This window comes from Cyprinodon tularosa, unplaced genomic scaffold, assembly GCF_016077235.1.
Source record: "Cyprinodon tularosa strain WSP-4 unplaced genomic scaffold, ASM1607723v1 ctg796, whole genome shotgun sequence".
NCBI classification, from domain to species: Eukaryota; Metazoa; Chordata; class Actinopteri; order Cyprinodontiformes; family Cyprinodontidae; genus Cyprinodon; species Cyprinodon tularosa.
This window is the reverse complement of record NW_024039558.1, coordinates 505,558-529,158: the sequence shown is the minus strand read 5'-3', so window position 1 is coordinate 529,158 and position 23,601 is coordinate 505,558. Positions and strand designations below refer to the sequence as shown.

The following is a 23,601-nucleotide window of genomic DNA, read 5'->3' as shown; positions in this document are numbered from 1 at the left end:
GTCAACCAGCTCCACAGGCGGCCCCGTCCAGGAAACACACAGCCAGGCAGACGAGCTCCGAGCCAGCTCCCATGTCAGAGGATGAAGAGAGCACATCCAGTTAGTCACAGTCAGAGAAACAGGACTACACTGGAAAACAGGCCGATCTCCAACATCTAGAAACAAAGGTGTTGATGGCAGCAGCACAGCTGATATTTCTCTCCAGGATGGAGTCACAGCCAAACAGGAACAGACCAGATGAAGCTACTATGAGAAAAAGCAGAGAGAGCAGAACGTTAGAGATTGAACTAACAGATTCTGCAGAGTGGGAGAATAGAGATAGAATGAGGCAGAATGATGAAAAAGGGGTCCCTATGTCCTCCAGCAGTCTAAGCCTATAGCAGCAGAACTATAGAGATAGCTCAGGATAACCTGAGCCACTCTAACTAGAAGCTTTATCAAAAAGGAAAGTTTTAATGTTCTGCTGATGGACCTGGACCTGCTGGACTCGTGTGTTCCTGTCAACTTTATGGTTTTTAGTAGTCCTGGATCTAAACTGAACCGGCCCGCTACGCCGCTCTCAGTCACCCCAATCAGAGCCAAACGCTTCCATCTAAAACGCCCAGAGGACCAGTGGGTGTTGATCTACATCTATAACCAAAGGTGTTGATGGCAGCAGCTCGGCTGATATTTCTCTCCAGGATGGAGTCACAGCCAAACAGGAACATATCAATAAAGAGCGAATCTTTAATAGAAGTGACTGTAGAGTCCTCTTAACGGGTCGGGCTCAGTCTGGTTCTCCAGAACTTCCTGTTTTCACTCTGAGGATGAAGAAACATCCTTTACTAATTTGTCCCGTTATTGTGAACATGGAGAGGGGCAGCAGCAGCTGGACGAAACCAGAGAGCGGTCCGCTCCAGGCCCGCGGGGGGCGGGGGTGTTTGGGTGTGTGCCGCAGTGAAAGCAGTGCAGGTGTTGAGTTTCAGGCTGTGCTAATGTGTTTGTGAATGACACTGAGAGGCAGACAGATTGAATGAGAGGCGAATGGCTCCGTTAACAGACACTAATGGTTCTGACAGAACTAGATTTCCTTCAGAAAGCCAGAGTTCACCCAAAGCAAACACAGCAGAGGGACACGTGATGCGGAACCAGAGGAGAGGGGCGTAAAAGACTCGATCAGGAGGAGGCAGAGCGAGGAGAGCAAAGCTGGACGTGAAGCACGGGAGATCCAACAAATGAGCAACCTGCTGCTCTTCTTTCATCCTTCCTCGATTTTTACATTTCTAACAGAGTTCTGACCAACTTAACCCATTCAGGAAGCGATGGATCATTTTAAAATGATCCAGATTAACACTGGAGGTGGTTCTGGTTCCAGTTTCTGACAGAAAGATTCATCCACATGTATAGAAGTTCCTTTTCCCTTCGTGTGCGTCTCTTATCAGCGACATTGGCTGGGAATCATCGGTTATGAAGTCAGTTTATCTAAAATGAGCTGGACCAGCGGTCTGGACCTCACAGTTACATCCCCCCTCCACACACACACACACACACAGGGTGGGGTGTTGCGTTACAGAGGAATGTCAGGCTGCGGATCTGTGGGGGTGCAGCATCATGTTTCCAGCAGCTATGCAGGATAAACACTGAGAATCAACAAACGTTTATCACCAACTGGTCCTCTGGCCGTTTTAGACCAGAAGCGTTTGGATCTGATTCGGGTGACTGAGAACGAGGTAACGGCTCGTTTTTTAACTGACCCGTTACGCAAAAACAATCTAGAAATACAGAAAATGTTCTCAAATGAAGTGAATTTACCCTTAGTATGTAAATAAGATGATTTGTCAATGGAATATTGTTCTTTCTTATTTTAAATACGTATAATGTCTTGTTTCATTGGCGTAGTGTCTCACTTTCCTCCTCAATTCAAGATAATATGCTCTTATTTTAAAAAGAAATTACTTTTTTTAAGTGTGTAGACCAGAAACAACCGGTGGCCTAGATGCTAAAGATAAAGGATGCTTTAGTTTTTTCTTGGTAACGTTTCCAGCAGGTCCAGGTCCACCAATTGATAAAGCTTCTAGTTAGAGTGGCTCAGGTTATCCTGAGCTATCTCTATAGTTCTGCTGCTATAGGCTTAGACTGCTGGAGGACATAGGGACCCCCATTTCATCATTCTGCTTCATTCTATCTCTATTCTCCCACTCTGCAGAATCTGTTAGTTCAATCTCTAACGTTCTGCTCTCTCTGCTTTTTCTCATAGTAGCTTCATCTGGTCTGTTCCTGTTTGGCTGTGACTCCATCCTGGAGAGAAATATCAGCTGTGCTGCTGCCATCAACACCTTTGTTTCTAGATGTTGGAGCTTGGCCTGTTTTCCAGTGTAGTCCTGTTTCTCTGACTGTGACTAACTGGATGTGCTCTCTTCATCCTCTGACATGGGAGCTGGCTCGGAGCTCGTCTGCCTGGCTGTGTGTTTCCTGGACAGGGCCGCCTGTGGAGCTGGTTGACAGTTGCCTTTTGTATCTATGCTTCTTTTTCTATGTCTGCTTCCGTCTCCTTGAACCCCAGTGGGCCTCAGCAGATGGCCGCTCACACTGAGCCTGGTTCTGCTGGAGGTTTCTTCCTGTTCAAAGGGAGTTTTTCCTCTCCACTGTCGCTACAAGCATGCTTAGTGTGAGGGATTGCTGAAGAGTCAACTGGTTTTCCTTAGATAGAAAACTTTGAATCAATCTGACTGGATGATCTGGTGAACTGGAAAGTGACCTGAGATGACATGATGTGAATTGGAGCTATAGAAATAAACTGAATTGAAAAATCTGTCTCTAAGCAACTATTTGAAGTAACCTTAAAACTTCCTTTAGTTTTCAACCGTTAGCGTAACATCGTCTGCGTAGAGTTGAACGTCAGTTTTCAAACCCATGCCTCCCACACAGCTGCTCATGTATGAACAGAGGAAGGGGCTCTTTATCTGAGGCTGGGAGGTCAGAGGTCACCTGTAGAAGAAGGGGCGAGTGTGTTTGGAACAAAGCAGGTGCTGGGAGTCGTCTCAAAGGTCGAAGGTCATTTCCTCTATTGCTCCTCCACAGAGGTGCCCTTCATCTTTCGCTTTCACTCACATCCTGTCCCTCCGTCTCCACACCTCTGGCGTCCACCATGAAGACCTTCTGGTTTGTTCTCTCCCCCCGGAGCGGAAACCCGACAGGGCTGACCTCCGCGCCGGGTCAGGATTATTCTTTTCCAGGTTTTCCAGGATTTCCAGGACACCTTTAAAGGAGTCGCTCAGCTGGTTGGTGTCTGCTGCAGTGCCCTACTTTACCGTCTCCTCCCTCTCTGCTGCTGCTGTGTCTCCCTGAAACAGGATTGTGGAAATGTGTGTGTGTGTGTGTGTGTGTTCTGGTGAGTGTGTGTGTGTGTGAATCTCATCAGCTCTAATTAAGCCGGGCTGCTTAACGAGAAGACAGCTAATTAACTACACACACTCGTCCTTCATCCCCTTCTCTGACTCCCTACATACATCTTCCTCCTTTCTTCCCCTCCTCTTCCTCGGTGGTGTTTTTCTGGGTCAGGTGGGGGGAGGGGTGTTGGGAGATTTGGGGGAGCCTTATTTTAGTTGCTCCACATTTTTGCAGCTGTCCTCTCTCCGTCGGCTCTCTGCTGTATGAAGCATCCCTCCTCCTCCTCCTCATCGTCGTTCTTCCTCTCCGGTGAAATCTAATCCCATTACTCAGGCTGACGTCCATAAAACGGTGTTTTAATGCTAATCAGACGTGAGGCCGTCTCTCTGCTGCGGGGAACGGCTTTTATTAAATCTTTGAGGGATTTTCATCTTCTGAGGGAGATGATGGAGACGGTCCTGGTGTCACTGTTGTTGGGCAGAACAGCCGCAGTGTGAAAACAGATCTTGTTTCTGACAGGTTTAGATAAACGTGAGAGAAACCCTGCTGATGTGGTTCTGGTGTGAACATTTGTTTTTTTTTCCTGCAGTTAAGAAACAGAAACAGGTTTTTGATCCACTGAGGTTCTGATTTTTTTCTGGTTCTGGTTTGGATGTCGGCTGTTCTCATGTTGGGACCCGGTTTGGGTCGATGAATATTTGATGCTGACATGAGAAAAAGGTTTATTCCTTTTGGAAAACGGGCCGAACTCTCTGCTTCCGATCAGTTTCTGGTTCCTGTTGCCTCACAAACCGTGTCTTTGTTTCAGATCCGTGTGGATGGGATCCCGCCGCCGGCCCAGAATGCCTTGCTGTACGAGACGGTGACAGTGGTGGAGGGGAAGCCGATCCTGAGGGACATGGTGTTCAGTCCGGACCATCAGTACATCTACCTGCTGAGCGAAAGACAGGTAAGAACACCTGAAGGGTCACGGTACCGATCTGAAGCAAATGGTTCGGAAGAAAAAAAACATTGATTTGGCGATATATCGTGATTTTTAGCTGCCCGGTATTATATAGCTCTTTAGTTCTTAATATCAATTTTAAAGAAACAAAACGTTTTTTAAAGAAGAAGTCCGGACAGCAAGGAATAACCAGCGGATCATTATTTATACCTAAAAGTAATACGTTGGCGGTGATTTAATGAATTTAGAGTTAATGAGTAAAAAAATAAAAACAATAATTTTCGTTGCGATCACTGAGTCTGGGAGCGGCCATTTTTGCCCAAATATAGTAGCCCCTCCCTCCTGCCATCTTCCAGCAGTGACGTCACGGTGCGGTAAGCCTAGCGCCATTCTCCCCGCTTTACAAGCTAAATCAATGGGAACTACTAGACACATCTGCAATCAACAACAATTATTGACGATTTCCAGAGGACTTCACCATTGAAATTCACCAGAGCTATAGTGAAACTGACAATGCCCACGTGCATGGCAGCTGGATGCTGGAATACATCGGGGAAAAGTGAAAAAAAGAGTTATTCCACCTTTCTGATTCCTGATCCTCCACGGACGGGTTGGTCGTTGGATCGCCAACTTGAAGAGGGAGGATTTGCCATCGAACTTCTGGCCAGAGAAAAAACCCGTAATATGTAGCCAACATTTGGAAGAAGAATGTTTTCAAGATGACTTGGATAATAGCGCGTTGTGACAAACACCAGATACAGCACTGGGACTTGATCAACAGCCGATACCGCACCGTGACAATGTCACTAACCAGTAGGTGGCAGTAGTGTTCTTTGACAAACATGGATGCCTCCAGTAAAGCACATTCACATGGAAAATTACCCTGAATTAAAAACACTGATTATTTATTGAACAGGATGGAATCATTTCAGATTTAAAGAACTTTCAGAAGTTTGAATTCTGAATATAAGCGACTTTTCCTTTAAATCAACCAATCAGGGTAAATGGGCTACCTCTGCATCGCTGGTAGATGGCGCTGTGGAGCCATTTTGCTGTGTGTCACAGCTCCATATCTGTATCTTAACATAGATGCTTCCTTCACGCCCCTCTCAAACCGCCTGTCTTCTTTGTCCAAAATGTGAACATTCTGGTCCTCTAATGAATGTTCTTTGTCCATACGGTGTAGATTTACCACAGAGTCTTCTCCAGAGGAGGGCGCTCTTCTATGTTGGGCCATGCATTAGTGGAGAGGTTGTTTGGTTTCATTGAGGGCTGGAACTCAACGCTATTTCTGACATTTTGAATTAAAAAAGCTTCCTGGATGGAAGAGAAATGTCTTCAAACTTGGAAACAAAGTCCAGTGGATTGTTTTATAACGCTTTCAGAATGACTAAGAATCTTTTAGAATAACATGTTTAACACCTTTAGATAAAGATAGAAGGAAATCTGTTGGTTTAAATGATATAAACATCCTTAGAATAAAAATAAAAACCTAAGAATGAAGGAAAGTGCAGCTAGTGCCAGAGCTGTGAGTGAACCGGGCCGGTAGTCCACTGGACTGTAAGCCTGATTGGCTCAGAGCTCCAGAAACCAGCTCCTCCAATCACCTGCAGCCTGCTGAACTGCAGAGGCTGCTTGGCAGGAAGTTCAGTAAATGTGTCTCTGAAGTGATGAATCTCAGGTCGGCGAGGAACCCAACCATCCTGTTATCCTAATTAAGTCTGAGCGGCTCAGAAATCTACGCTCCTGTTCGGGACGTTTTCAGCTGAGTCAGCCGGCTCCAAACTCCCCGTTGTAACATAAAAAACGGTCGGAACGAGCCAATCAGAATCCCAGAGTCAGCAGCTCTGGGCCGCAGCGGCGCCGTCTCTTTAAGAAAGCCGATAATGAGGTCAGAGAGGAGACGGCGCCGTCCGAGTGACACAATGAATGGACTGATGAGTGGACGGGTGAATGGGACGCTCAGTGTTCTCTCTGTTTACTGACTCTGTGCTGCAAGGAATTCTGGGTAAAACACACAAGCTTTGTCTGTCTGCGTCTGTTAGGATCAGCGTGGGACTAACTGGTTCCCTAAATGATGTCCCAGTTGAACAGGTCCTGCTGCAGCAGCATGCTGAGCGAATCCAGTGAATCGTTACGGAGACATGACTCAGATCAAACGTGTCATAAAGGTTCTCATAACAGCAACCAATCAGAGCAGAAAACAGTCCAAGGTAGTTCAGAACCAGCAGGAAAAAAAAAAAACAGCACTAAAGGCAGACCTGCTATTAGCTGGAGGTTAATAATGGCTCCAACTGCATCCAAAGCAGTATCTGGATCTGGTAGGAGATATTTCTATAATTTAAACCCAGGAAGGAATGTGCAATAAACCCACTGAACCCAGAAGTGTCCTCAAGATGCCCTCAGCTGCTCAGATCCAAGGTTTAAAATGACATCTAATCAGAACCTAAACCAGCCCTCCTGCATTTATAAGGTTGGATCTCTGGATCAAAATAACCCTCTATTTATAAAGTCTAAATTATAATAATTCACTGAAAGAAAAACTAAAGACAGCCTTAAGTCTGTTCAAAATACCAAAAAAACCTCCAGAAACGGGTCTGAACCAGAGAGAGACTCTAGGAGGTCCAGAATAAAACCAATAAATATAGTTATTAATGACAGTAGTGTGATCAAAGTCATTATTCCAAAAGATTTAAAATCAATCCAGTGGACTTTGTTTCCAAGTTTGAAGACATTTCTCTTCCATCCAGGAAGACTTTTCATTTCAAAATGTCAGAAATAGCGTTTAGTTCCAGGTTTTATCCAGCAGCCCAACAAAGCCTGGTTTTAGTTTAGAAAACATGCAAATAAAAACGGATGAACGGGTCCCCCCCTTTGGAATGGGGGTCGTTTGGTTGCTTTGTAGGTTTTTGAAAGCTGAAAACCTACAAAGCAGCGATAGTTGATTTGAAAAAAGATTTGAAAAAAGTTGATTTTGAAAAAGTTTCCTGGATGGAAGAGAAACGTCTTCAAACTTGGAAACAAAGTCCAGTGGATTGATTTTTTTTTTTACTTTTTTGGAATGACCTGGATGACTGAGAATCTTCACCAGCATCAAAGTCATTAGTATTTTCTTGCACATAAATTGCTTCAAGTACAATATAAACACTTATATAAAAATATTACCTTGACTATTGTATATTATACGGAAGAGGACATGTTTGTTAGCTGTCACAATTCTGAGAAAAAACTCAGAATTCTGACTTTTTTCTCAGAATTCTGACTTTAATCTCAGAATTCTGACATTTTTCTCAGAATTCTGACTTTAATCTCAGAATTCTGACTTTTTTCTCAGAATTCTGACTTAAATCTCAGAATTCTGACTTTTTTCTCAGAATTCTGACTTTTTTCAGAATTCTGACATTTTTTTCTCAGAATTCTGACTTTTTTTTCAGAATTCTGACTTTTTTTCTCAGAATTCTGACTTTTTTTCTCAGAATTCTGACTTTAATCTCAGAATTCTGACTTTTTTCTCAGAATTCTGACTTTTTTCTTAGAATTCTGACTTTTTTCTCAGAATTCTGACTTTAATCTCAGAATTCTGACTTTTTTTTCCTCAGAATTCTGACTTTTTTCTTAGAATTCTGACTTTAATCTCAGAATTCTGACTTTTTTTCAGAATTCTGAAATTTTTCTCAGAATTCTGACTTTTTTTCAGAATTCTGACATTTTTCTCAGAATTCTGACTTTAATCTCAGAACTCTGACTTTTTTGTCAGAAGTCTGACTTATTTCTCAGAATTCTGAAAAAAAGTCAGAATTCTGAGAAAAATGTGAGAATTCTGAAAAAAAGTCAGAATTCTGAGATTAAAGTCAGAATTCTAAGAAAAAAGTCAGAATTCTGAGATTAAAGTCAGAATTCTGAGAAAAAAGTCAGAATTCTGAGAAAAAAGTCAGAATTCTGAGGAAAAAAAAGTCAGAATTCTGTGATTAAAGTAAGAATTCTGAAATTAAAGGCAGAATTCTGAGATTAAAGTCAGAATTCTGAGAAAAATGTCAGAATTCTGAGAAAAGAAAAGTCAGAATTCTGAGCAAAATGTGAGAATTCTGAAAAAAAGTCAGAATTCTGAGAAAAAAGTCAGAATTCTGAGGAAAAAAAAGTCAGAATTCTGAGATTAAAGTCAGAATTCTGAGATTAAAGTCAGAATTCTGAGAAAAATGTCAGAATTCTGAGAAAAGAAAAGTCAGAATTCTGAGCAAAATGTGAGAATTCTGAAAAAAAGTCAGAATTCTGAGATTAAAGTCAGAATTCTGAGAAAAATGTGAGAATTCTGACATTTTTCAGAATTCTGACTTTTTTCAGAATTCTGACATTTTTTTCTCAGAATTCTGAAAAAAAGTCAGAATTCTGAGAAAAATGTGAGAATTCTGAAAAAAAGTCAGAATTCTGAGAAAAATGTGAGAATTCTGAAAAAAAGTCAGAATTCTGAGATTAAAGTCAGAATTCTAAGAAAAAAGTCAGAATTCTGAGATTAAAGTCAGAATTCTGAGAAAAAAGTCAGAATTCTGAGAAAAAAGTCAGAATTCTGAGGAAAAAAAAGTCAGAATTCTGAGATTAAAGTCAGAATTCTGAGAAAAATGTCAGAATTCTGAGAAAAGAAAAGTCAGAATTCTGAGCAAAATGTGAGAATTCTGAAAAAAAGTCAGAATTCTGAGATTAAAGTCAGAATTCTGAGAAAAATGTGAGAATTCTGACATTTTTCTCAGAATTCTGACTTTAATCTCAGAATTCTGACTTTTTTCTCAGAATTCTGACTTAAATCTCAGAATTCTGACTTTTTTCTCAGAATTCTGACTTTTTTCTCAGAATTCTGACATTTTTTTCTCAGAATTCTGACATTTTTTTCTCAGAATTCTGACTTTTTTTCATAATTCTGACTTTTTTTCTCAGAATTCTGACTTTTTTTCTCAGAATTCTGACTTTTTTTCTCAGAATTCTGAAATTTTTCTCAGAATTCTAAGAAAAAAGTCAGAATTCTGAGAAAAAAAAAGTCAGAATTCTGAGATTAAAGTCAGAATTCTGAGATTAAAGTCAGAATTCTGAGAAAAAAGTCAGAATTCTGAGATTAAAGTCAGAATTCTGAGAAAAAAGTCAGAATTCTGAGGGGAAAAAAGTCAGAATTCTGAGATTAAAGTCAGAATTCTGAGATTAAAGTCAGAATTCTGAGAAAAAATTCTGAATTCTGAGAAAAGAAAAGTCAGAATTCTGAGAAAAATGTGAGAATTCTGAAAAAAAGTCAGAATTCTGAGATTAAAGTCAGAATTCTGAGAAAAATGTGAGAATTCTGAAAAAAAGTCAGAATTCTGAGATTAAAGTCAGAATTCTGAGAAAAATGTGAGAATTCTGAAAAAAAGTCTGAATTCTGAGATTAAAGTCAGAATTCTGAGGAAAAAAAAGTCAGAATTCTGAGATTAAAGTCAGAATTCTGAGAAAAATGTCAGAATTCTGAAAAAAAGTCAGAATTCTGAGAAAAATGTGAGAATTCTGAAAAAAAGTCAGAATTCTGAGATTAAAGTCAGAATTCTGAGAAAATGTGAGAATTCTGAAAAAAAGTCAGAATTCTGAGATTAAAGTCAGAATTCTGAGAAAAATGTGAGAATTCAGAAAAAAAGTCAGAATTCTGAGATTAAAGTCAGAATTCTGAGAAAATGTGAGAATTCTGAAAAAAAGTCAGAATTCTGAGATTAAAGTCAGAATTCTGAGAAAAATGTGAGAATTCTGAAAAAAAGTCAGAATTCTGAGATTAAAGTCAGAATTCTGAGAAAAATGTGAGAATTCTGAAAAAAAGTCTGAATTCTGAGATTAAAGTCAGAATTCTGAGAAAAAAGTCAGAATTCTGAGATTAAAGTCAGAATTCTGAGATTAAAGTCAGAATTCTGAGAAAAATTTCAGAATTCTGAGAAAAGAAAAGTCAGAATTCTGAGAAAAATTTGAGAATTCTGAAAAAAAGTCTGAATTCTGAGATTAAAGTCAGAATTCTGAGGAAAAAAAAGTCAGAATTCTGAGATTAAAGTCAGAATTCTGAGAAAAATGTCAGAATTCTGAAAAAAAGTCAGAATTCTGAGAAAAATGTGAGAATTCTGAAAAAAAGTCAGAATTCTGAGATTAAAGTCAGAATTCTGAGAAAATGTGAGAATTCTGAAAAAAAGTCAGAATTCTGAGATTAAAGTCAGAATTCTGAGAAAAATGTGAGAATTCTGAAAAAAAGTCAGAATTCTGAGATTAAAGTCAGAATTCTGAGGAAAAAAAAGTCAGAATTCTGAGATTAAAGTCAGAATTCTGAGAAAAATGTCAGAATTCTGAAAAAAAGTCAGAATTCTGAGAAAAATGTGAGAATTCTGAAAAAAAGTCAGAATTCTGAGATTAAAGTCAGAATTCTGAGAAAATGTGAGAATTCTGAAAAAAAGTCAGAATTCTGAGATTAAAGTCAGAATTCTGAGAAAAATGTGAGAATTCTGAAAAAAAGTCAGAATTCTGAGATTAAAGTCAGAATTCTGAGAAAAAAGTCAGAATTCTGACTTTTTTCTCAGAATTCTGACTTTTTTCTTAGAATTCTGACTTTAATCTCAGAATTCTGACTTTTTTTCAGAATTCTGACTTTTTTTCAGAATTCTGACATTTTTCTCAGAATTCTGACTTTAATCTCAGAACTCTGAATTTTTTGTCAGAAGTCTGACTTATTTCTCAGAATTCTGAAAAAAAGTCAGAATTCTGAAAAAAAAGTCTGAATTCTGAGATTAAAGTCAGAATTCTGAGGAAAAAAAAGTCAGAATTCTGAGATTAAAGTCAGAATTCTGAGAAAAATGTCAGAATTCTGAAAAAAAGTCAGAATTCTGAGAAAAATGTGAGAATTCTGAAAAAAAGTCAGAATTCTGAGAAAATGTGAGAATTCTGAAAAAAAGTCAGAATTCTGAGATTAAAGTCAGAATTCTGAGAAAAATGTGAGAATTCTGAAAAAAAGTCTGAATTCTGAGATTAAAGTCAGAATTCTGAGGAAAAAAAAAGTCAGAATTCTGAGATTAAAGTCAGAATTCTGAGAAAAATGTCAGAATTCTGAAAAAAAGTCAGAATTCTGAGAAAAATGTGAGAATTCTGAAAAAAAGTCAGAATTCTGAGATTAAAGTCAGAATTCTGAGAAAATGTGAGAATTCTGAAAAAAAGTCAGAATTCTGAGATTAAAGTCAGAATTCTGAGAAAAATGTGAGAATTCTGAAAAAAAGTCAGAATTCTGAGATTAAAGTCAGAATTCTGAGAAAAAAGTCAGAATTCTGACTTTTTTCTCAGAATTCTGACTTTTTTCTTAGAATTCTGACTTTAATCTCAGAATTCTGACTTTTTTTCAGAATTCTGACTTTTTTTCAGAATTCTGACATTTTTCTCAGAATTCTGACTTTAATCTCAGAACTCTGAATTTTTTGTCAGAAGTCTGACTTATTTCTCAGAATTCTGAAAAAAAGTCAGAATTCTGAAAAAAAGTCAGAATTCTGAGATTAAAGTCAGAATTCTGAGATTAAAGTCAGAATTCTGAAAAAAAAGTCAGAATTCTGAAAAAAAAAAGTTTTTTCCCATATTAAACTGAAAGAAAAGTTAAAAATCTGTTAATTTTTTTTTCAGTGGCCTAATCCTCTTCCGTAATATTAGTTAGTAGCAATGAATTGATTTTTCTTTTAGAGATCAAAACTCACATTTTGTCCAGTAAACCAGTATGACCAGTTAAAACCAGGATGTCATTCAGCAGCTAAGACTGAGAACAAAACCTCCACATTTCAACCTGAAAAGCAAAACAAATGTGAAGCGATAACGTTGGTTAGAGGCTCAGCGTTGGAAGGAGGCGTGGCGTTTCTGTTTCTGCAGGTCTGAGGCTGTCTGTGTGTCTGTCCTCAGGTGAGCAAGCTGCCGGTGGAGAGCTGCGAACAGCACAGCAGCTGCTCCGCCTGTCTGGGATCAGGAGACCCTCACTGCGGATGGTGCGTCCTCTTCAACAAGTAAGGAGCCTTCTACACCTGCTTTATAGAGCAACGAAATTCGCTCTCTGCATTTAACCCATCCCCTGGGGAGGCAGTGGGCTGCTATTGTGCGGCGCCCTGGGGGGAATCGGGGGTTAGGGGTCTTTTGCTCAGAGTGGAAGTCTGTGGGAATGGGTTTGGAACTCACAACCTCAGGATTCCAAGCTCTTTGCCCTAACCTCTAGGCCGACCCGCTAGCTGCTGCTCTGCTCTAGTCTTTCTGAGGACGTTACATCTGAAAGGACGCCGACTTCTAAAGCGACTTTTCCACGAGTAACGATGAGTCAGCATAATTTATAACATCTCCAGCTGATGAATCCGTCTGCTGTGGGCTTATTGTGTTTGAACACTGTTACAGCCACAGTAGCTTTAGCACTAGGCAGCATTCATTTAGCTTCACATCTGCCTGCCTCCTTGGGTTTGCTACCAGAAGGCTTCTGTCTCTCCGGTAAACATCCAGCATGCTTCATCAAGCCGTCTGACAAAAGCCACAAACCGAGCAGCAGTCTAGACGGCTGCTGTTCTGGTGTCTCCACAAATCACATCACTATGGCTGCACTGCAAATACAGACTCCTCCCCCATGGAGATACTACTCCACTACAATGAAAATGATTTGAGCGGCGTTGAACTGACCGACCCTTCCTCAGCTGAACAAATGAGCTGCTAATGGAAAATATGCGTCACTTCTTAGATAACCTTTTTCTTCTCAGAGGACGTCTTAGTGGGCGGGGATTCCTTAAGCTACAATCGGGACAAACACAAACGTGGCAAACTTTCTGTGCGTCATAGAGACAGCCGTGTGAGGTTGATAGCTAGGCACGGCGCTGTATGCATATACATTGGGAAAAATTAAAATCTAGATAAGTCATTTTTTTCTTAAAATAAGTGCATTTGTTCTTGGATTGAGGAAGTAAAAGAGACATTTTGCCAATGGAACAAGACAATTTACATTTAAAATAAGAAAACACAATTGCATAGTCTTATTTCAAGTGCATATTATCCAATTATCTTATTTTAAGAGTAAAAATACTCATTCCATTGGCCAACTGTCTCATTTACCTACTAACATTAAAGGAATAGTACACCCAAAACATGATTAGCCTTCATTTTCTACTCACCCCCATGCTGAACAACACTCTGGAGTACTTTTTTGATATCTCAAATGCATCTGGAGATCTGGGAGGCTTCTTGCTGTGTGCTGACATTCAAATAATGGAGGTCTATGGCGCCCGAGGCAGAAAGGTCCATAAAAGTCCACAAAAAAACGTGTCAATATTCCTCCATACTGCTCGTCCAATGTAATCCAAGTGTCCTGAGTGGGTAGCATCCATAATTTACTCGAAACGAAGTCATTTAGAATGTTTTTAGAGCATAAACAGTAGTGTATAGGATTTCCTGAAAGCGCGTTCACGAAACCGCGGCAGACCAAACCAGATAAAAGTGCGCATTCAGCGTCTGCTCTGCCAATAATGCAAGCGTAGAAGAAGAAATGTGCTGTTTACCTGTGCAAAGAAAGAAACAACGAAAGAAAAATGTCTGAGGACTTCAGTGTTGAGGAAGAGCATGAGTTCTTTGCTGAGCTGAATGTGCACTTTCGTCTGGTTTGGTCTGCCGCGGTTTCCGTAGACTCGTGAACGCGCTTTTAGGAAATCCTATACACTACTGTTTATGCTCTAAAAACATTCTAAATGACTTCGTTTCGAGTAAATTATGGACGCTACCCACTCAGGACACTTGGAATACATTGGACGAGCAGTATGGAGGAATATTGACACGTTTTTTTGTGGACTTTTATGGACCTTTCTGCCTCGGGCGCCATAGACCTCCATTATTTGAATGTCAGCAGACAGCAAGAAGCCTCCCAGATCTCCAGATGCATTTGAGATATCAAAAAAGTACTCCAGAGTGTTGTTCAGCATGGGGGGGAGTAGAAAATGAAGGCTAATCATGTTTTGGGTGTACTATTCCTTTAAGGGTAAATGCACTTAATTTAAGAAATTTTTACTCATTTCTAGATCGTTTTTCCAGTGTAGAGAGCGCCAGGCAGCCCCAGGTCCACCTGATCAGTTCCCAGCGTCTGGATAATGGCTCCCAGTGGTACTTTATCTGTCATAGACACAGTCAGGAGCTCAGATCAACTGGTTAGGAGTTAGTGAACTGGTTGGGTTACCACTGAAATTAGCGGGTTAATGCAAATATGGGTCGACACGCTAACAATCAGCGTTTGGTTTCCTTTCTATTGGCTTTAAAAGCTGGTGTAACCCCTCGCTGGCAGCTGAGTGGCCGCTGTCCCCCCTGCACCTTGGGCCGTTTCTCACTTCAAAAGACCGTGAGTACGGACTCGTGTCCTCGCCAAGTATGAGAAGAACACAGGAAAGTCTGGACTCGGGGAGAACCTGAGCAGCATAGATATTAAGGAAGGAACAGTTTATGAAAACTGTCCGAACCGTTCGGTTCGACTGTCTCGGTTCGGTTCGCGTGTGTTGCGTTCGGTTCATGCGCTGCTCCTTTTTCTCATAGGCGAAGCGTTTACACTCCAGAGCGGCAGGTGGCGGTACTGCGACCAAAGCCGACCACCAGTAGTAAACAAGAAGAAGAAGAAGCGAAGCAGCGTAGCCGGGTGTAGCAGAAAAAAATCAGTTGTTGTGGAGAATTGTGTGGGTATGGCGAGTGGGAAAGAACAGGAGTTGGAAGACGCGCCAGCAGCACTTTATAGGTCTGCTGTATGGGACCACTTTGCATTTAGAGTGACCTACGATGACGGCGGAAAGAAAGTGGTGGATCAAAGTGCAACAGTGTGCGAGCATTGTTCAACACGTTTGGTTTATGCTAACAGCAACATGACCAACATGTCAGACTAACAATCAACATATACCGAACCGAACCGTGGATTTTGCGAACCGTTCCACCCCTACTAGATATGGGTCAGTTGGAACAGAAGCGTACTGATGACATCACTACCATAATTTAGGAAGTATTGACTCCATGAAGAAGACACGTTAGAATGAAGGATTTCTGGTGAACGAACCTCCTGTTGCACCACAGAAGCTTCATATTCAGCCATTCCTGTCGTTTGGAGCTCTGAGGATCCAAACCAAGAAGTTCTCTCCTGCTGGTTCAGCCCATTCCACATGTCCCGGCCTCTCCCCCATCGATTGGTCCAAAGGTTATGACGTCATGATCCAGGCCGGAAGCTTCTGTTTCCATCAAACATGTGGAAAACCGATCCATCCTACCATGATATTCCACCCGGAAGCCTCTTAGCCCAGAGAAGCCGACTGGAGGCGGAACTGGACAACGGTTCCTCTGAGTGATCCCTGCTGCCAGTCATTCCATCACCTATTGATTCTTAATGCTTTTATTTTTGTTTTTATGAAACATTAGAGCGGTTTTATTATTTCATTAATAGATCCAGTCTAGTTTCCACCCCATCCTGATGCTGAACCAGCCTCCTAAAAACCTCCAGCCATCTTTAGATGTCGGCCAACTGACCTTTAACACAGTTCCTCCCTCTACCTTCCCCATGGAGCCGCACTCTGCAGCCTGCGGCTCCATGCGGCTCTATGGACTGTCTATTATGGCTCCTGATAGAGGCTATAAAGAACTAACTAATATATTTTAGAAACAAACACCAGGCTGACGAGCTGTAGTGGTTTTTATAAAGAATTTTAACTGAATCTTTATAACGGAATGACATAAAAAGAATCAGAAATATGTTTTTAGAGCCTTTTTTTAAATTAGCTTGGAAATTATGTTTTTTATCATTATTTTAAAAGGTAAAAATACTAATACACTTTTGGTTGTTTAAGATAAATCAGATTTCCTACGCCAGATACTAAAATAATAGTTTGTGTTTGATATTTTGCGGTTCTTAATGACTTTTTCCTGGTCAGACTCGGGGAATAAAGGCTCTTTGGATATAAAAGGTTGCCATTTACCCCATTTACACTAGCCTTCAAAAACCGATCCATGCCGAGACCGTTCCAAGCTCGGATCAGTTAACCAAGCCGAGCTCGGTTCTGACGACCGTTTACGCATCACGCTATCTCGGTTCCTCGACTTCTCGCCTTCTATTAACGATCTGCGGTATCAGTGTTGCCAACTCCTCAGTAAGGAAAGTAGCTATTGGCTGTGCTAAAAGTCGCTAGAAGTCGCTAAAAGTCGCTAAATGACGTCATCGCCTAATTTGCATAATTTTTTCTGTCCATTAATGTTTATTTATTTATTTTTTATTTATTTACATCCCGCTCGCTCCCGCCTTGAATGTAAGTCAGGGCGGAGCGGTGATCAATTTGCGCCGTCAATCCCGGCGCTTCATTTGCAGTCTGGACACTGAGGGTAAACATCCTGCGGCTCTGACTGCAGCGCTGAGAGGGACTCCTGCAGGAGCGGGAGAACGGGGTTGGGTTGGGGGAGGCGCCTCACGGCAGCAGCTGCCGCTGGAGGACAGGAGTAGGAACGATACATGCTTTCACGTAAGAGTCTCCAAAAGCCGCCAGTGACACCGTAAAAAGTCACCAGATTTGTCGCTAGTCGCTTTTTTGAAAAATAGTCGCTGGAGGGGTCTGAAAAGTCGCTAAATATAGCGACAAAGTCGCTGAGTTGGCAACACTGAGCGGTATTACTGCCATTATTGAAGGAGGAAATCAAGCAGTTGGTGGCGGTAATGCACCAAAAGTTGTTTGCCAACCGCCATAAAACACAAGAAGAAGAAGACGAAGAAGGAGGGAATCAAGCAAATCAAAATGTTGCGTGGAGAAGATTTCGGTTGTTGTTTATGACCGTTTCTCAATTCACGAGAACGCAAGTACGTACTCGCGTTCTCGTCAAGTCCGTTCTTGGCGAGAACGCAGGAAGATCGGACTTGACGAGAACGCGAGCACGCAAGCACGTATGTGTATTGGAGCAGAAGCGTACTCGTGACGTCATCACATGCAACGTTGTTTAGCATTTCTTTAACAGTCAAAACTATTTATTCCCTACACAAAACATTTTGAAAACAATATTTTTAATTTCTAAAGCTTAAAAAACATTAAAAAAAATTACAGAACCGCAAAAAACCGCCATCAGAACGAGCGGTAGTTCACACATAACTAGACCGAGAGAAGTGCACTACAGACGGGGTAAATTTAGCCCTGGCTGCGGTTACCCTCGGAGGTCTGCTGGTCACTCTGGTCCGCTCAACGTTGGACTTTTTTTTTAAATTTCGCACTAACTCTGTAAACAGGCCACACAGGGAGTCTTAAATGTATAATGTTATCGCCTCAAACGATTTCAAAACGTACTTTTGAAGAACAACAGCAGCAGAAAAGGGAATGTTTAACTTAACACTGTGAGCGCTGTCTGGAATCAAGCTGCGGCCGCGGGGCATTCTGGGGAAGCGGTCAGTCTGAAGAACGCACAAGTCTGCTCTGATGCATGCTCGATAAAGAGGGCGGGGCGAGAACAACATCCGGGGATTTGATGCGTTCTCGATCTGGCGTTCTCGAGAATTGGAACGGTACTCGGGCTGAGGCTGATGACGTGTCACGAGTACACGAGCACACGAGAACGCTCAAGAACGCATATTGAGAAACGCCCAAAATGTTGCGTGGAGAAGATTTCGATTGTTGTTTATAAGTTGTTCTTCTTCTGTTTTGTGTCGGTTGGCTAGCAACTTCCGGAGTGGCCTACCGCCACCTACTGGAATGGAGTATGAACCGCGATGTGCAGCCAGACGGAGATGATGCGTTCTGCTCATGCGCTCTTGTTATCAGAGAAAACCAGGGAAAAACCGAGCCGAGCCCACCTCTGGAACTGGCTCGTTAGCTCGGTTCGGTGGTGTCTAGCTCGATTCAGTTCAGTTTGCTTTCCATTTACACACCATAAGTTATCTCAGTTACTGAGCTCGGACCGGTCTTGGCACGTTTTTTTAAGGGTAGTGTAAACGGGGTAATAGATGATCTGCCGCTGGCTTGGCTCATCCTCCCCTTCAATCGGTTCCTTCAGATTAAGCCTTATTGTTCGTCTTTAGTTCCAACCGGTGTCCCCCAAGGCTCTGTCCTGGCATCTTTACTCTTTATAATTCATCTTCTTTCCTTTAAAAATCTATGCAGATGACAGCCAGCTCTATCTTCACTCCTCCTCTCACCTCCTGCTTACTAATCAAAGTCTAAACGCTGATCCTCCTTGTAGGAACCAGATGACCTCCCCTTTGCCTCGGGTCCAGAGTCTGGGTGTTTGTCTCCACAGCACCCTGTCCTCCTCCTTTCACCTCAATAACTTTACTCCTTCTGCTTATTTCCATGTCCTCTGTGTCAACAATCTTCGTGACTTGCTCTGGTCCGTAGCCTCGTGCCGTCCTGCATCCATTACTTCCCTAAAATCCCCTCATTAGCTTCCTGTAGTGCCGAAAGCAGCAGCTCTAACTGTACCGCGTCCTTTCGTGCTCATAAAGGCACTTCTGGATAAAAAGTGTTATTATTTTATGTCTGGACTGTCCAATTATTGTCCGATAATCAGTCTAGTTGTTTTGAGGTGTCCTCAGTGTCTCCATCCTGTCCTCAGATTCTGTTTGCTGTAGAGAAGCAGGAGATGATTCAGGCCGTGGGGTGGGTGTGTGGTTCCCCCCTGAGGCATCATTAATGCTGCTATAAATAGCTCAGCCTCTCATCAGGATGTTTGATGTTCGGCATCCAGGCAGGTGGAGGAACTTCCTCTTTGGAGTTCCATCAGTCAGCCGTCCCTTCAAAGTAAAAGCCTCAGCTAGCGAGATGTCTCTGAAGTTTGGCGATGTCTTCCAGCAGGACGCCGTTAGTCGGACATCAGAGCCTCAGCTCGTAGGTGTGGCTTCAATCTGAAAAGCTCCGACTGATCGATCAGCTTCACCTTTTAATTCCAGTTTGTCCCCCAGGGGCCCCTCGCTCTGTGACCGTTAGCTCATAGGGCCAGTTCTGAGTTTCCCTCAGAAAAAAATTCAGTTCATTAGCCTTCCTCCTCATCCTCCTCCTCCTGTCCATCTGCTGTTAATTAGAAGTAAACAGATCATTACTGCAGGCTGCCATGTTTTGCAGGAGCTGCATATGTCGGAGCTGCTGCTCCGACTCCACCTGCAGCGAAACGATGACTCCGCCGCCGCCGCCTTTTAATTAGCGCCGTTGGTAATCAGCTCTCAGGTGGACGCGCCGAAACCCAAACCTGTCCTTTCCTACTGCCTAACCGGTGACCTTTGACCTTCCCAGGTGTTCCAGGAAGGAATCCTGTGACCGGTGGGAGGAGCCTCAGCACTTCAACACCCGGCTGGACCAATGCGTGGACATCTCTGTCACCCCGAGCAACATGTCCGTCACCTCGCCTGCCACTCAGGTGAGCCGAACGCACCTGTGGGTCTCGGTTAGCGGCTCCGTTCTGCGGGTCTGACCTTCTGCCTCCTCCTTCCTGCCTCCAGCTGACCATCAGGGTGCAGAACGTCCCGGAGCTGTCAGGCGGGGTCACTTGCGTGTTCGAGGACCTGACGGAGACGCCTGGACAGGTGCAGGGCAAAGGTCAGGTGGTGTGCATGTCGCCGTCGCTGAAGGACCTCCCGGCGCACAGCCCTCCCTACGGTGAGATGCAGACTCCGCCTTCAGAACATGGCGGGTGAGAGCGGGTCACTGACCTGCTGGTTGCTTTCAGGAGAGAAGAGGGAGGTGCAGCTCAGCCTTCGCTCCACAGAGACCGGACTGCAGTTCATCTCCACCAGCGTGGTCTACTACAACTGCTCCGTCCTCAGCTCGTGAGTCCAACACCTCCTCGTCTCCGCCAGCTGCTCCCTCAGCGACCAATCACAGCCTCTCTCTCCCCTCAGGTGCACCTCCTGCGTCAGCAGCACCTTCCCGTGTCACTGGTGTAAATACCGTCACATCTGCACCAACAACCTGCAGGACTGCTCCTTCCAGGAGGGACGGGTCAGCGGCATGGAGGTAACCCGTCCAGAACAGAACCCGGTCCAGAACGGGACCTGGTCCAGAGCAGGACCTGGTCCAGAGCGGGACCTGGTCCAGAACAGGACCTGGTCCAGAACAGAGCAGGTCGAGAACGGGACCTGGTCCAGAGCGGGACCTGGTCCAGAACAGGACCTGGTCCAGAACAGAGCAGGTCCAGAACGGGACCTGGTCCAGAACGGGACCTGGTCCAGAACAGAGCAGGTCCAGAACAGAGCAGGTCCAGAACGGGACCTGGTCCAGAGCGGGACCTGGTCCAGAGCGGGACCTGTTCCAGAACAGGACCTGGTCCAGAGCGGGACCTGTTCCAGAACAGGACCTGTTCCAGAACAGGACCTGGTCCAGAACAGGACCTGGTCCAGAACAGAACAGGACCTGGTCCAGAACAGAACAGGACCTGGTCCAGAACAGAACAGGACCAGGTCCTGTTCTGGACCAGGTCCTGTTCTGTTCTGGACCAGGTTCCGCTCGGGACCAGGTCCTGTTCTGGACCAGGTCCTGTTCTGGACCTGGTCCAGAACAGGACCTGGTCCAGAACAGAACAGGACCTGGTCCAGAGCGGGACCTGGTCCCGAGCGGAACCTGGTCCAGAACAGAACAGGACCTGGTCCAGAACAGGACCTGGTCCAGAACAGGACCTGGTCTAGAACAGGACCTGGTCCAGAACAGGACCTGGTCCAGAACAGAGCAGGTCCAGAACAGGACCTGGTCCAGAACAGAGCAGGTCCAGAACAGAGCAGGTCCAGAACGGGACCTGGTCCAGAGCAGGACCTGGTCCAGAACAGGACCTGGTCCAGAACAGAGCAGGTCGAGAACGGGACCTGGTCCAGAGCGGGACCTGGTCCAGAACAGGACCTGGTCCAGAACAGAGCAGGTCCAGAACGGGACCTGGTCCAGAACGGGACCTGGTCCAGAACAGAGCAGGTCCAGAACGGGACCTGGTCCAGAGCGGGACCTGGTCCAGAGCGGGACCTGGTCCAGAACGGGACCTGGTCCAGAACAGGACCTGGTCCAGAACAGAACAGGACCTGGTCCAGAACAGAACAGGACCTGGTCCAGAACAGGACCTGGTCCAGAACAGAACAGGACCTGGTCCAGAGCGGGACCTGGTCCAGAGCGGGACCTGGTCCCGAGCGGAACCTGGTCCAGAACAGAACAGGACCTGGTCCAGAACAGGACCTGGTCCAGAACAGGACCTGGTCTAGAACAGGACCTGGTCCAGAACAGGACCTGGTCCAGAACAGAGCAGGTCCAGAACAGGACCTGGTCCAGAGCGGGACCTGGTCCAGAGCGGGACCTGGTCCAGAGCGGGACCTGGTCTAGAACGGGACCTGGTCCAGAACAGGACCTGGTCCAGAACAGAGCAGGTCCAGAACGGGACCTGGTCCAGAACGGGACCTGGTCCAGAACGGGACCTGTTCCAGAGCGGGACCTGGTCCAGAGCGGGACCTGGTCCAGAGCGGGACCTGGTCCAGAGCAGAACCTGGTCCAAAGCGGGACCTGGTCCAGAACAGAACAGGACCTGGTCCAGAGCGGGACCTGGTCCAGAGCGGGACCTGGTCCAGAACAGAACAGGACCTGGTCCAGAGCGGGACCTGGTCCAGAGCGGGACCTGGTCCAGAACAGAACCTGGTCCAGAACAGAACAAGACCTGGTCCAGAACAGAACAGGACCTGGTCCAGAACAGAACAGGACCTGGTCCAGAACAGAACAGGACCTGGTCAAGAACAGAACAGGACCTGGTCCAGAGCGGGACTTGGTCCAGAACAGGACAGAACCTGGTCCAGAACAGAACAGGACCTGGTCCAGAACAGGACCTGGTCCAGAGCGGAACCTGGTCCAGAGCAGGATCTGGTCCAGAGCGGGACCTGGTCCAGAACAGAACAGGACCTGGTCCAGAGCGGGACCTGGTCCAGAACAGAACCTGGTCCAGAACAGAACAAGACCTGGTCCAGAACAGAACAGGACCTGGTCAAGAACAGAACAGGACCTGGTCCAGAGCGGGACCTGGTCCAGAGCAGGACCTGGTCCAGAACAGAACAGGACCTGGTCCAGAACAGAACAGGACCTGGTCCAGAACAGGACCTGGTCCAGAGCGGGACCTGGTCCAGAGCGGGACCTGGTCCAGAGCAGGACCTGGTCTAGAACGGGACCTGGTCCAGAAGGATTTTGAGTGTAAATTTGCTGCAAAGTTACACTCAAAACCCTTTTTCTTTTCATTAAGAAGTTTTCCAAAAAATCAAACATGTTTTTTTGGGTTTTATTTTTTTTTTTGCAACAATAACGGTAATAAAATCCTCTCCATATAAATGAACCAAAAAAAAAAAAAAAGTCCTGCTTCAGTCTGGTCAAAGTCTCTGATGGAGGCGCTGGGATGGGACCTTGAAGGAGCTGATGCGATGCTGGATGTGACTGATTGAAGAGGTGAGAGTCGTCTGCTGACGGACGCTCTACAGGCTGAACTTAAACCGGTTTATTCAGGAACTCCTTCCTGAATAAACCGGTTTATTCAGGAACTCCTTCCTGCAGGTTTCTGAAGCCTGGCTCCTCTGAGCTGCCCTCTGATCCCTCCTTCCTCCAACACGCCGTATGGAACGCCGCCGCTACCGGATGGACGCGTCCATGATGTGATTGGAGCTCAGTGTCACTGCAGTGAGACAGTGACGCGCTCTGATTGGCTAATTAGTTAATACAAGATGAAAAGTCACTTAATTGACATGAAAGTGCCGAATCACAGCAATTAAAGTTAATTAGCAGGCGATTAGGCAGACGGAGGAGTGGAGGATGAGCGCTGAGAGCGGTGGAGCAGAGTTCCTCTAACAGAACCGCTATTCATTCAGGTTCTGGTCTGTTTTCCACCTGTTCGTATCAGAACCAGACCGACACGCTGCTTTCATGATCGATGGGCCGAAAAGCTGCTGCTGCTCATCCTGAACGTCTGGGAGACGGTTCAGAAACAGAATGTATTCAAAGCAGCTGGAAGCTGGAAAACCAGGAACAGTCAGGGTCCTGCCTCTGGTTTATGCCTGCTTTTTATGCCTGGTTTCTGTTGGTTAGATCTAAAAACAGGTGTAAACGTGTAAAAATTGTCAGATCAGCACAGAAAACACAGATGTTTCTGTAAAATGTTCCGTAAGAGGACAATAGAAGACATTTCCTGTATAAACCTATATTCATTTATACAGATGTAAATATTGCTGTATAAACGAAATTTCGTTTTGTTTTTATGTTCTGTATACAAAATAAAGTTTGTCTAAGTTCCTGTAGTACAACGGAATATTT

The 23,601-nt window shown here is 44.2% G+C and overlaps 1 protein-coding gene across 1 annotated transcript in view; it reads left to right on the top strand.

Moving 5' to 3' along the window:
* Positions 1–23,601, top strand: part of plxna3 (plexin A3) — a 126,894-nt gene that overhangs the window by 59,281 nt on the left and 44,012 nt on the right. The window contains exons 7-12 of the mRNA XM_038271217.1: positions 4,178–4,318; positions 12,236–12,336; positions 19,579–19,702; positions 19,785–19,941; positions 20,012–20,111; positions 20,184–20,298. Coding sequence (XP_038127145.1) covers positions 4,178–4,318; positions 12,236–12,336; positions 19,579–19,702; positions 19,785–19,941; positions 20,012–20,111; positions 20,184–20,298 — 738 coding nt within the window. The remainder of the gene's footprint in view (positions 1–4,177; positions 4,319–12,235; positions 12,337–19,578; positions 19,703–19,784; positions 19,942–20,011; positions 20,112–20,183; positions 20,299–23,601) is intronic.